The following is a 13,201-nucleotide window of genomic DNA, read 5'->3' on the forward strand; positions in this document are numbered from 1 at the left end:
AGTCACGGTTTTCCCCTCATTGTCTGCCTCGATGTCGTCTCCCCAAAGCACTCGAGCATGCGCTACTGTGTGAACAAATCCTACGGCCCCGCAGGGACACATTTTTGTCCTGGATGATCGTACCAGCCTGTGTTTTCTTCGAGTACAATAACAGAATCTGAAAGCTATTTCAACAGTGGCGGGGTCTATTGAGCTAGAAAAGACCAGGTGTGATTTTCAACTTTTTAAGGGGACATTTAAACACAAAGCATCTGATCAAAATTTGTTTATAATAGCATTTTTCAAAAGTTTCACATTCAGTTGACAATGTTGTCAAAGTGATACTCATATGTGTTAGACAATTTACGTTTTGGGAGAAATATAGTTTATGTAGGGATGGGCATTTGACAAATTTGCCTTACTCGACCTTGGGGGAAATAACTGATCACGTTTTCGTTTTTTTAACTATTATTTTAAAATGTATAGAAAAATCTCAGAATGTTTGAACTACCGGTAGTCCTTTCCTGCTGGTGTCGTTTAGAGAAGATTAGGTTTGCATGGAGGAGGTGCCAGTTCGTAGATGTAGCTCAACATCCCAGAGCTGATCATTTGATGTAGTTCTTCTTTTGATGCCAGACCGCCTGTGTGGAGTTTGCATGTTCTCCCCGTGCCTGCGTAGGTTTTCTCCGGGCACTCTGGTTCCCTCCCACATCCCAAAAACATGCATGAATTGGAAATTCAAAATTGCCTGCAGGTGTGAATGTGAGTGCGACTGGTTGTTTGTTTGTATGTGCCCTGCGATTGGCTGGCAACCAATTCAGGGTGTACCCCGCCTCCTGCCCGATGATAGCTGGGATAGGCTCCAGCAGGCCCGCGACCCTTGTGAGGAGAAGCGGCTCAGAAAATGGATGGATGGATGGATAGTTGAGACTGAGCAGCAGCACCTCTGCTGGTTGTAGCCAATTAGTGCACTTCATTTTGCTTCAGTTCAAGACATGGTTATCAACAATCAACAGGATTCTTAACGATCAATCAATTATTAAGCCCATCCCTAGATTTTAGTCTCTACAACACTGTTGTCGTACAAACGAAAGGCCAAAACAACATACTTTTTCAGTTTTTAGTTAAACTGTCTCATTCTGCGTGTTAAATGCCAGCTTCCATGAGTCGTCATCCTTGCCTGACTAGTCCTCCTTTGTGTTTTTTTAGTGTATGAGGCCATGCAGGCTCTTTTTCCTGCCACTGTTTCAAACACGCGGATATATTTATTTTTGTGCCATGCCGCAGTCATTGTGCCAGGGCATGCTCAATCTCCGTGATTTAAAACAATAAATATGCACTTTTCTTCATCAAGCAAGCTGCTCTTTAGCACACAATGATGTACTCTCTGGCGACAGTTTCCTTCATCCTGTAGAATCACCACAGGGTCTCTTTTTACTCTAGAGACCCTTTTGATTTGGTGACCAACGACAAAGTGTGATGTGTGGTAGGAAAATGCATGCCTCAAACTGCCCCCTTTCTAAATCTGCTTTAAAATCTGCTTTAAATACAATAGTACTTCAATGGCACATTTGTTCCTCTTCCATGCACTTTGATCACAGGGAAAGATGGGTGGTCTTAACAGTACTAAGTCCTATAGCAAGACAATGGGAGGGAGTAAGGTGTGCGAGGATGTTAATAACTGTTAAGTCATGTGATGCCTCGATGTTACCAAGGCGGCACTGACTCCCTCTGTACTTTCCATTAGAACAAATCCAGCTGTTCTGGTCCGGTCTGTTCCAGTCTGTACTGTCCCTCAGACCCTGATGGGATCTATGTGGAATGTGCGTGAAGGATCTTTAATCCTGTGCACACAGCGGTATTGTTTCTTACAGTGCCACTTTATGTCAGCGTGTGCAGCTCAGAAGGGGGGGAGATGCAAAAATCACTTGTGGTACGGCTCCTCCCCTTGACTATTTTTCCCAAGACTTGACGCCAGATTACACGAGATCAGAGATTAAGATGGCAGCCAGTTATGTGAGAGACGCGGCCCCTAGTTCATCATCAGGTATTGTTGAGGTGCCTTCATCCTCAAGACAGATTCCCTGGGGACAACAGGTACCTTGACAAATTTTTCCTGGTTACAGACATACACTTGTTGTGTATCTCAGGGACTGACCACACAGGACCATTTTTATCTAAATGTGAAACTCGGTTATACGTCACCTGTGCATTGGACTGAAAACGCCAACTTTGGAAAATGAACTTTTTAAATAAATGACTGCGTTTTAGAGCAATTGTCCTCATTATGACCGCCGGTGGGCTGTAGCCTATTCCAGCTTTCTTTAAGTAAGAAGTGGGGTACACCCTGAACTGGTGGTCAATCAATCACTGGGCACATATAAACAAGCAACCATTAAGACTCCTATTTACACCTATGGACAATTAAGTGTTCAATGAACCCAACATACATGATGCGATATCTACAACATTATCTTTAAAAATAAATGACTTACAGATGAATTTATTAAAAAAACAAAGATTTAAAAAACCACCAGAAGTGCTGTCTTTAACTTCGACTAACAACCCAGGCCAAACTTAGTTCCTCCCCCAACAAAGATGTTAGTTTTTCAGTCGAAATGTATCCCTTCGACATACCTTCTTAAAACCAGTTCATACTTTCAGGGCTTCGACGCCATCTTTATCAAGATAAAGAGAGCACGTAAAATGTGAATACACAAATGGCAAACCAAGGATCTGGAAAAGACTTCACATTCATGTTTGCCATGGGCAGCGCAGCATGCAATACAAATGTCTGTCCACTGATATGAATCAGTGAAATGTGATCCACGTAAAAATATAACATTCTTTCTCTAGCTTCAGTGTATTTCTAAGTTTTCATATCTTAGTTTGTAATTTCCACAAGAATCTCATTTACACATTACGCTCTTCGCTAGCTCAAAACCATTACCCTAGTATAACCTCTGCATGGACTCAAAAAAGTAGATTTTATCATTATGATACATGTTAATAAAGTTCATTCCAAAGTGATGCAGAGCATTTATCCCCACAGAGGCTCCGCAGAAGCTGGCAGAGAGCTTGGAGGTTACATAAATGTAACTTCTAGTCGCTCTTCTCAGTGGGCTATGTTTTTCTTGCTCCTTTCCTCTTTTGTGGTGCACATTCCTCAAGAGCAAGTGCATTTGGGGGCAGAAAGAGAGCTTTACTGTACATTTACAGAGAGTAATTAGTGAAGCTTGATGGAGTTCCGCCTCTTCAAGTGTGCTTTTCTTTTTTTTTTTTTTTTTCTAGTTGGATTTTGCTCTCACTCGCGCGCTCTCTCTCACTCAGCATTGTTGATTTCCTCAGAGCGCTCCCGAGCTCATTTCTGCTTCCAAGTATTGTTCCCTGTGGTCGGCCAGGCCAGAAGAGGCTCGGGTCTGTCTTCAACAACGGTGATTTCAACTGTGTGTTGTTGTGTGTGTGGTCACAATTTATCACAGTCACACCCCCTGTTGCTCTCGTTTCTTTGTTACATTGTCAACTTTTTGTAATCCCTCAGAAGGTGTTACTGGAGTTTTTGAGCCTTAGCTTGTGAGAAGGAGCAAAATATTATTCCTTCTGCAGGTCAGCAGGATTAAATGGTTGATTACTTTAATGATGAGTTTCCATTATAATTACAGGTTTTGCTATTGACCTCTTCTGCAACCCCACCCCATGTCTGGCTTTATGAATAGTTAGCAGGTAGCCTATTTTTTGGACTGAATCCTACTGGATTTAAACTACATCTCGCTGGAAAATATCAACCCCCGCCCAAATATTTCTCATAATGCCTGAATGGATATTTTTCCAGAAACAATGCTTCATATTAAGCTACAGTGTTAACCAGAAGCTCAGGCTTCCTTTTCTAATTAATATTGAGGTTGACTCTCGAGGGGCATTGTTTGCTGCCTTGACGTCACTGAGTTGCGTTGCATAGCCAAGCATAACAGCTCGGAGTGAGGGGGGGGAGTGTCTTTTAGCTGCACAGGGTGGTCATAAAATCAAGATGGCTCCCGCTGCCAACTTTTGTGCGCCAACAAAAATACACAACTACAAGGAAGAGAGTGTGGTGAAGCAAGAAGGGATTAAGTAAAGCTGCAGGCCTTCCTCCAACAAGGGTTTGGAGGAAGGCCGGGAGTGATTCTGGCACCTGTTCATGATTATAGGTATCACGCCTTTTGAGTTGCCACATGTTGCTGAGCACATATCATTATCCTGCAAACAACCACATTGCAGAGTTTGATTCAGCAAGATCTGCTGTAGACAACAGCCAACGTTTGTGCAATGATGATGCACTAAACATCCAACATGCCTTGATTAATTAGCCACTTTGTATGCTTTTACACAACAATCCACATGGGTGGAGGAAACGACGGTCTCCTATATTTACTGTCGGCCACAGTGAGAAGAGGAATTGTTTTCAAGAGGAGACTGAGGGCAGCCTTAAAATAGACCGCTGCTGCAAAGTGGATGATACAGTCAACCAGTATTTACGAGACTTGGACCAAGACCCCCCCCCAACAACACAATTTTATTATTCTTATTTTATTTATTTTTTTACAATTGCCTGTAAAAATAGTTTAAAATGTCAAATTTTCGTTGCGGGCCACAACGTAGTTATTGTTTCCCTCGGAAGGCTGTTATGACTGTGAATCAATACCTTATATCATAGCTTACTTCTGTATGATTCCCTGATATATATATATATATTTAGTTATATATATATATATATAATATTTAGTATATCCCTGATATATATATATATATACATATACACAAAAAAAATTAACTAGTTTTGAAATCAGCAGCCAGTAAAAGTTTTTTTCACCCATTATTCCATAGAAAACTGCTGGTGCACTCCATTTCTCTTTTCCCATCCGAGGGGGATGTTCTTCTTTCTGCAGTCCGTATTCCACATGGCCAAGGAAGACTCCGTTCCGATGACTTTCTTATTTTTGTACCATCGTAACTATATTCTACAATCTTCCTTATCACTGGTTTTTTTTGTTGTTGTTTTTTTTTCCCTACTGTACAGCAATCAGCATCCATAATGACAGGATACTGCAGCCGAAACTTATCCAGGAGGTTTAGACGAAGCTCAGCTTTTGGGTGACATCTTAGGGTGTTAGAGAGAGCACAAAAATACACAGGCAGGTGTGAATTATGTTATACAGAAATTATTTCACCTAGGTGACTTTGCGAATGGTGTTTCGCAAATAGCGATTTGTGAATTGGTGATGGACTAGGTTGATTATACTGCTGCATCCAGAGCAAAGGCACAGGTAGAGGCTAAGCTAATGTTAGCATGTGTGTTTAGTTTGGTCATTTTTAAACTGCATCTCCTCAAAGTCTACAATGACAAGGTGATGAGGAATCTGCTCGACAAATGAGCAATCAGCAGTGATTTATGTCAATCATATGGATGCTTGGAACCCTGGGTGACTATAGATGGTAGGTGGTAGTACCTGCTTTTCACAATGGGTAAAATGCAACAATAGGAAGTAGATCAAGATCGAGCAGAGTAGTGGTTATTTGTCTTCTTTCATGACATTCTTAAATTGACTTTTTTTCCACGAATAGAAATGGGCAAGATAAATTCATTAAAAAAAATCTTCTGTCATGCTGAAGTTGAACTATGGCTCTTATCAGTGTGTGTTGCCATCTTGACCTACTGTAGGCAAAATGTATTTCACTATTTGGCACATTTAAGTCAGTCCAAACTGCTGTCTAGATAAGATGCCACTGAAAACGGAAAGTAAAGAGTCAGCGCTTTGTTGAACGTTTTGAACAAACAAAAGAAAAGTGTAGATTTTGCAATACTTGCGACATGCAAGAACAGGGAACACAGTAAACCCCATCAAAAGTCTCTAATACTCTTTTCTAAAATGAGTTTTTGGTTAGATGAAACCAAGGTCAACTTGTATCATGATGGGAAGAGAAAAGTATGGAGAAGGAAACCAACAGCTACAAAGCATACCACATCAAGTGTCAAAAAATAAATAAATCACTAAGGAGGAACGGGCGAAGCTTCATGCGGGGACATTGTGACCTAAAAACGGGTAAGATGGTGTTGTCATACATTTTGATGATGATTAGGGATTGATTAGTAGGCCATTCATTTGATGACAGGAGATCCTTGGTTTATGAGGGTACCGACACCAACTTTCAAGGTTACAAGCAGCGTGCAATGGATTAGTTTGCACTGTGGTGTAAGAATGTCGTTACAGCGGCACAAGAAGGCACGCTCAGTTACTGCGGTACTTCCTGTTTTTCATTTGTTTTATATTTATGGCCTGGAGGTTTTTCATACAAATATGTACTATAATTATGACTATACTACTGCGTGAACTCAGGTTAATGATAGACGATGGCGTCTTCTGGCGTAGGATTAAGAGGCCGCCGTAGAAATGGAATTGAGGACCCCCTGAATATTTAAATGTAAAGATAAGCTCATCTCTGCTCCCTGTGTTGCATCATTTTTTCGTTTCGGACAAATAATAATCAAGTGTGAGGCAAATTGTTAGAATGTAACGACGTCTTGGAATGTAGATAAAAATATCAAAAAGAACACCAATGAATCCAATCAAATCCCCATAGAGCTACTGTACTGAAGGTTTGTTGTTTGTTTCTTTGTTTCCTGCCATTGTGTGAAGCATGTTTATTTTCTCACTGAGTGCAGACCTTTACGAAACTGTCCAGTCGCTGCTTGAACCAAATTATTGTTTGTCCGCCTTCCATGTTGGAGCCGTTGAGAAGAAGCCCTAGTCTTGTGTTGCGCTCTCCAAACATGTTTGTTTTTACATCTGCACCACAACAATAGTCGACCCTCCCGCCCACACACACGTACGAGATGCACATATGCCTCACTGAGAAAACAAGCTTTAGCCATAACAAGTGTGCAAACAGGAGCTGCACTCAGTAGGAAAACCTGCTCTCACTTCCCGGGATCGGAGCTGACTCACCGCTGTCCCTTTATACTCTCCCCTACATGAAAGTGGCCCCAAAAGTCAGGAAAACGAGGCTTGACGTTTTTTGGCTGCGTTACATAGCAATACAATACACTCCTGGAAATACAAAAGACAAATGCTGCCTTGATGTTTAGAATAATAAATACTGACATGTGTCCCATGGTCAGGGTAAAGAAAGCTCCTTTGTTTTAACATGTCTCTGCCCTCTACAGCCTTTGAATGGAAGACTGTGAGAACTTGACTCTTTATGACTCGGTTTATATTTGAAACACACACACAGGCGACTTATTTTTCACCTGCCACCCCCTTTCTGTCTCCACACTTGTGTCCTCCACAGGGATTTTAATTAGTGTGTTGGCGCAACAACATGCATATGTGCTCCCACCCACCTATTGGTCCGTGAGGCTTCCTTCTTCCCTGTTTATGGCTCCCAACTGCAGCTGTATTTTCACCACGAGAGCCAGCGTGCCTGAAACAAAGACTTCTGTTTTAGTGTGGATGTGGAGGTGCTCCTCAAGAGTATTAGTTTTATGAAACATTTTTGGAGGTTTCCACATCTGCTTTGACTCAGGATCACAGAGACTTCAAAAAGGGAGCGTTCGCTAAGGGGCCATGACCCCAGCCAGCTCACCCTTTTTCTCCATTTCAGATTCTGGACGAGATCGCTGAGCACGGAATTCGAATTTATCAGCTACCTGATGCAGACTCTGACGAGGATGAGGAGTTCAAGGAGCAGACCAGAGTCCTCAAAGTGAGTGCGACCGCGCTTTAACTATGTCCCCCCCTGCTGGTGATACTGTTGACCTTCAGGTTCATTCACACACCTCTACATCTACAAGTGCGTCACAATAAATTGCAACATTGTTGAAAAGTTCATTTAATACGGTAGTTCACATCAAAAAGTGAAACTCATAGAGAGTCATAAACACACAACATACTTTTAAGAGGGCCAATTGCTACCTAATTTCTACATTAAAAATCATTTTAACTGTTGATGTAATCTAATTCCTTGAGATGGTGGATTTGGGGGGATTTTGTTAGTTGTAAAATATGATAATCAAAATAAAAACCTTGACATTTTTCAATGTCTATATCAGCGTTTACCATCCTTTATTGAGCCAAGGCATCTTTTCCATTTGAAAAATCTCACTGCACACCACGGAACAAACATGTTACAATGTGTATATGCTGAAATAATGATATGTTGACTGCTTACTCACAAATTAACTATGTCAGTGGAAAATCTTAAACCCTCTTCTGTGTCTGTCCCATTTATTTTTTATAGAACAGTGACATTGAAAAAAAGATGGAACAATATCAACTTTTCCAGGCAGTGTGAAAGGGACTAGCGAGGCTAATATGCTAAAACTCCTCGCTTTGGACTGCATGAAACTGACAAACTTTTGGTGTGGTGCAAAATTCTAATTTGGAACAAAGCTATACTAAGGAGGGACAGACATAATGATAAATTGATTAAGAATTGTGTGTATTTGTGTGGAGTTGGTTGTCTATTAATAATGTCTTGAAGCATCTATGCTGTTGGTTGAGCTCGTTCAGTGTTTTCTAACCTAAGTCAAGGTACATATTTTACATAAAACATCTGTGAATGTTGTTATATTGTCTTTCTACATCTGTGGTTGCACCGTTTATGTTTTAATGTCCATTGCTTAAAGGTTTATAACGCCGCAAGACGGATGCTATTCATTTGCCCATCTATGGCGGTATGTGTAATTCTTAGTTTTATGGTAAGTTTGACAGTAAACTTCAACTGGGTGTGCCAATAAACAGCTCGAATTGTTCACTGTATGCCAAACTGCTGCTGTTGTGAAGCGAGTTTGAGTTCGCTACTGCCATCTAGCGGTCATATCTTGACCTTTTGGTCGCAAGTCAAAGCGAAACGTTTCGTACCGCAAAAGTTACAGCTGTATACTGACATTATCATGATCTCATGTCAATTTGCCAACTAGCTGTACCTTCTGCCATCAGGTGGAAGAATATTGAATTGTTCTCCCTGTGACTATACGTCAATGGCATAGATGGATGAATTTTTTTTTTTACTTTATTTGTAGTAAATAGATCAAATTGAACTACTGAAATGGATTGAGTTTTCCACAATAGTCTCGGTTAAGATGACCCTTTATCCTCACTTCCCAGGCCAGCATTCCCTTTGCTGTGATTGGCTCCAACCAGCTGATCGAGGTAAAGGGCAAGAAGATCCGCGGTCGCCTGTACCCATGGGGAGTTCGTGGAAGTGGAAAACCCAGAGCACAATGACTTCCTCAAGCTCCGTACCATGCTCGTGTGAGTCCTGAGAAGCCGACCCGAGGGTTCTCCCAGCGGCTTCAGAAATTTGCAGCCAGCGCTACTTAGCCCCCAGAGTCTGAAGACCAAATGGCATGTGTCGTGTCCTCGTTGCAGGACGCACATGCAAGACCTGCAGGAGGTGACCCAGGACCTGCATTATGAGAACTTCCGCTCAGAGAGGCTGAAGAGAGCAGGAAGGTAAGAGGCTTTTATGTCAAATAACACCCCAGAGGAGCTACTCTCTTCCACATTTAATCCTGCAATCTTTGGTTCCCTGTAGAGCTGTGGATGAGGATGTGATGGATAAAGACCAGATACTGCTACAGAAAGAGGCAGAGGTACACACACACACATCCAATAGTCAAATCAGTTTGTTATCTTGGGTATGTAATATGTTTATGTGTTTGGGCCATGCAGCGTGCGCATCGTTTGGCAATGATCTGCTCCCTAATTGCGCTTGATGATCCTGTTTGTGTTACCATCGTGAGTAGCCGGGTGCAATCACGGCTGTTTGTAAAGAATATTATACACGTCGAACAGGATATGACCTCACTTCCTGTCCGGATGTCCTGGCCCACTTTTATGGTGGGAATGACCTCCATTTGAAAAAAAGAAATGCACAGACAATGGCCCTTTTGGAATCCGATGCTTTATTGTATAGTTTTTGTTGTTGTTGAAATGCATCAAAGAAAGTTAGAACAATATAAACCATATGTCCTTGATTCACACCAATTAATCAGTCTGCATTTTGGATGAAGCACTTACTTGATTTGATATGAAATATGTATTTGCATTCCACAGGACTTGGGCTAAATACTTGAAGCAAACAAAATTTATCTTGAAGCCTACATTTTTAAAAGAGGATTAAAAGGATAAATTGGATTTAGTTGTTAGTTGCTGTCTGTGTGTGTGTGTGTGTGTATATATATATATATATATATATATATACATATATATATATTAATTAATAAGTAAATAATATACATTACATTATATACAGTTTTTTTGTTTTAATTGAATGATAACATTACAAATGCAATTATAATTGTTCCTATAATAAATAGATACGTTTTATTATTGTTGTTTTTTTTATTATATATCGACTACCTGTTTTAATCTGCTGCTTTACCAATGACAGTCACCTTTAAAAAAAAAAAAAAAAAAAAAGTTGTATGTAACAGATTTTTATAGCTGAAATTTACCTTTGGTTTCATAAGCAATTTTATATGATGAGTAAAACAAATATTAAAAATAAACTATAAAACCAAAATGAATAAACAATTTAATTTCAACTGCTTAATTTTCATGCCTAATGAAAATATTTAAAATTTAAAAAGTGTAACAGAGAGAGAGAGAGATAAATAAATCCTATAAGTACCTTGTGTAGTTCCCCCTTCTTCCCACAAGATGGCGGTAGATAGCTCAGGAGCTTTGACTGGATGCACACTAATGCAGTAATTTTCCAAATGTTAAATGTATTCTACCTTTCCATGTTATCAGCATCTTGTATTGTTGCGCTTTTTCTTCCCTTTCCTTTAGCTGAGACGCATGCAAGAGATGATCGCTCAGATGCAGGCGCAGATGAAGATGAAATCAGACGAGTGAAACTAAACACGCACATACACACAATGCTGTCACCCTATACAACCTGCAAAAGTTTTTAGGATCCAGGTGTCTGCACCTCCATGCCTCATTTGTCCTTCCGTCTTGCCTTACTTGCCATCAGTGCATGACTCTTTAGTTTAAAAAAGTAAATAAATAAATGTTTTTTATGTTGTACTTTTCTACATGGCTTTACAGTGAATAAAAATTCACTGGTGGATTTCATCATTATCTTTACATTATGATCTGTCAGGCTGCCGGATGATCAGATACGATCACACTCGCGTTTACCAAAAGGTTTTCTGTTCAGTCTTAATAATAGCCAATTGTGGGTCTTTTATGACCACTGTTACATGTGGAAAGTTGTTTGCTTCTGTTCATGTCACACACTACAGCATGAGCGTGTCTTTTTGTCACCTTTTCCATCCACATAAATTTCTAAGGCAACTATACAGTAATAATAATCATAAAAATAACACAGATGGTGTTTAAGTGCCATGCTGCTACTATAGTTGTACTTATGAGGCGTATGACGTCACTGTCTTCACTACAAAAACCTCATGTTTAGCAAAAGTCTCTATTTACAATACAGTGGTACATCGACTTACGACTGACCCCACTTACGTTTTCTGAGATATGAACTGTCAATTGGCCTTTTTTTGTTTGTTTGTTTTGCGAGTAAAAAGTTTAATTTCAAGCGCAAGGTGGTGACAGTTTCAACCGGTTTATTGCCACTGCCAGCTGAGGTTTACTGTAAAGCTAAACATAAAACAAGGACCATTACATGTTGTGTGCATTTAACTAAACCACATAACTTTGCGTTAGTGTGCTAGCTTCATGCTAACACATACTGTGAAACGCCTTAGACAGGCTAATGAAACTAGCATCCACGTAGCAGTGTTGTAACGCTTAAAGCAATTTATATTAGAACACAAACAGCAGCATCACTTGCAAAAAGCATACAACAATGCTGACAGGCATATATTTATTGTCTCTAAAAAAGGGTTAATATTACCGCAGATCAAAATGTATATCTCTCTGTATTATACTGTCACTTGGTTGCCAAGACACGCACACCAGAAGCAGCACAATGAACTACAGTAAAGCATAAGATCATAATCAACAAACTTTAATTCTTTACATTCTATTTTATTACGTTATTACATACAGTTAAGTAGTGTTTTTTTTATTATTATTATTTAATAAATAAATGTTTTGTTGTTTATTTTTGGGAGGCTCGAAGGGCATTTCCATTTATTTTAATTTGGTATTTTGAGTTATGATTCTGGTCACAGAACGAATTAAATTCGTAAGTCAAGCATGGCCAAATGAGCTGTATTCAATTTGTCATTTTCATGTCAAAAATATTCTTTTGTGTACTCGTATGGCATCACTGACGGGCCATTCACAGTTCTATTTTATACTGTTATGCAAATGTACTTGTTAACCAAAATGTACACTCGTTAACCATGACTGATTAGGTGTACATCCACTGAAATAAAAGTTTGTTTACAAAATACATATTTCTACTTCCTGCTTATGTTATTTGCTGTTAGTCATACGACTGCTGAAGTAACATCTTTGTACAATGAGCATCACTGCTCTATATTGTTTGATTGCTGTGCTTGTTTATTCCTCTGAATAAATAATGGACTGTGGCCCCAACATTAAGTACCCAAAAGCATCACCTAATGAGATCCAATACTAAAGATGTATCAAACATGTCTGCCTTTACAAAGGTAATAATGCTCAAGTTTGATTGACAGAGGTATTAGTTCAGCAATATGTTTAGTTATTGCACAATATGTGTTATTAATATTTTCCTTATTATTGATTTGTAAAATATCTCCCTTTGCACTGTAATTACAACCTCATGCAATCTTGTTTTAGTGCGAGGATAAGAAATAAGAAAGCAGACCTTGTTTCGTTCTCTATCTAATGTGTTTTCGCTTTGCTGTGAGACAAAAGCAAGACGTCTGTGATTGGGGGGCTCCAGTTGCATGAGGCAGATGATAACTGCCTGTTCATAAGTGTTTAAATGACTTTGCCTAAGGAGAAATAGGCAGACTCTTCATAGGGCCATCAGGTTGTATTTTAACTGTGTCCCTGCAAGATTTTATTAAACTGTTGTTATTCTCAAAGTGCTTGTCCTGTCTCTTGTAGGCTTAACATTTTCCCCTTTGAAGTTATTTCCTTTGTCAGTAAATCCTGCTTTATGTAGCACATTAACTACTATATAGTCAGGCTAATGTATTTAATATTTGTGTTACATAGTGAGTTTTGCTGATTGCACAAAAGCACAAGGTGAGGCAGACAGTATTCTGCCT

General features: G+C 39.7%; 1 protein-coding gene across 1 annotated transcript in view; it reads left to right on the forward strand.

Annotated features, from left to right (window-relative positions):
* The window catches only part of zgc:63587 (uncharacterized protein LOC393431 homolog), a 30,179-nt gene extending 17,164 nt beyond the window's left edge, over window positions 1–13,015 (forward strand). Inside the window, 6 exon segments of the mRNA XM_061672043.1 lie at window positions 7,618–7,719; window positions 9,123–9,212; window positions 9,214–9,269; window positions 9,387–9,470; window positions 9,553–9,610; window positions 10,812–13,015. Coding sequence (XP_061528027.1) covers window positions 7,618–7,719; window positions 9,123–9,212; window positions 9,214–9,269; window positions 9,387–9,470; window positions 9,553–9,610; window positions 10,812–10,877 — 456 coding nt within the window. The 3' untranslated portion in view covers window positions 10,878–13,015.
* Window positions 13,016–13,201: the final 186 nt, after the last annotated feature.

Source organism: Phycodurus eques, chromosome 3, assembly GCF_024500275.1.
Source record: "Phycodurus eques isolate BA_2022a chromosome 3, UOR_Pequ_1.1, whole genome shotgun sequence".
Classification (NCBI taxonomy): Eukaryota; Metazoa; Chordata; class Actinopteri; order Syngnathiformes; family Syngnathidae; genus Phycodurus; species Phycodurus eques.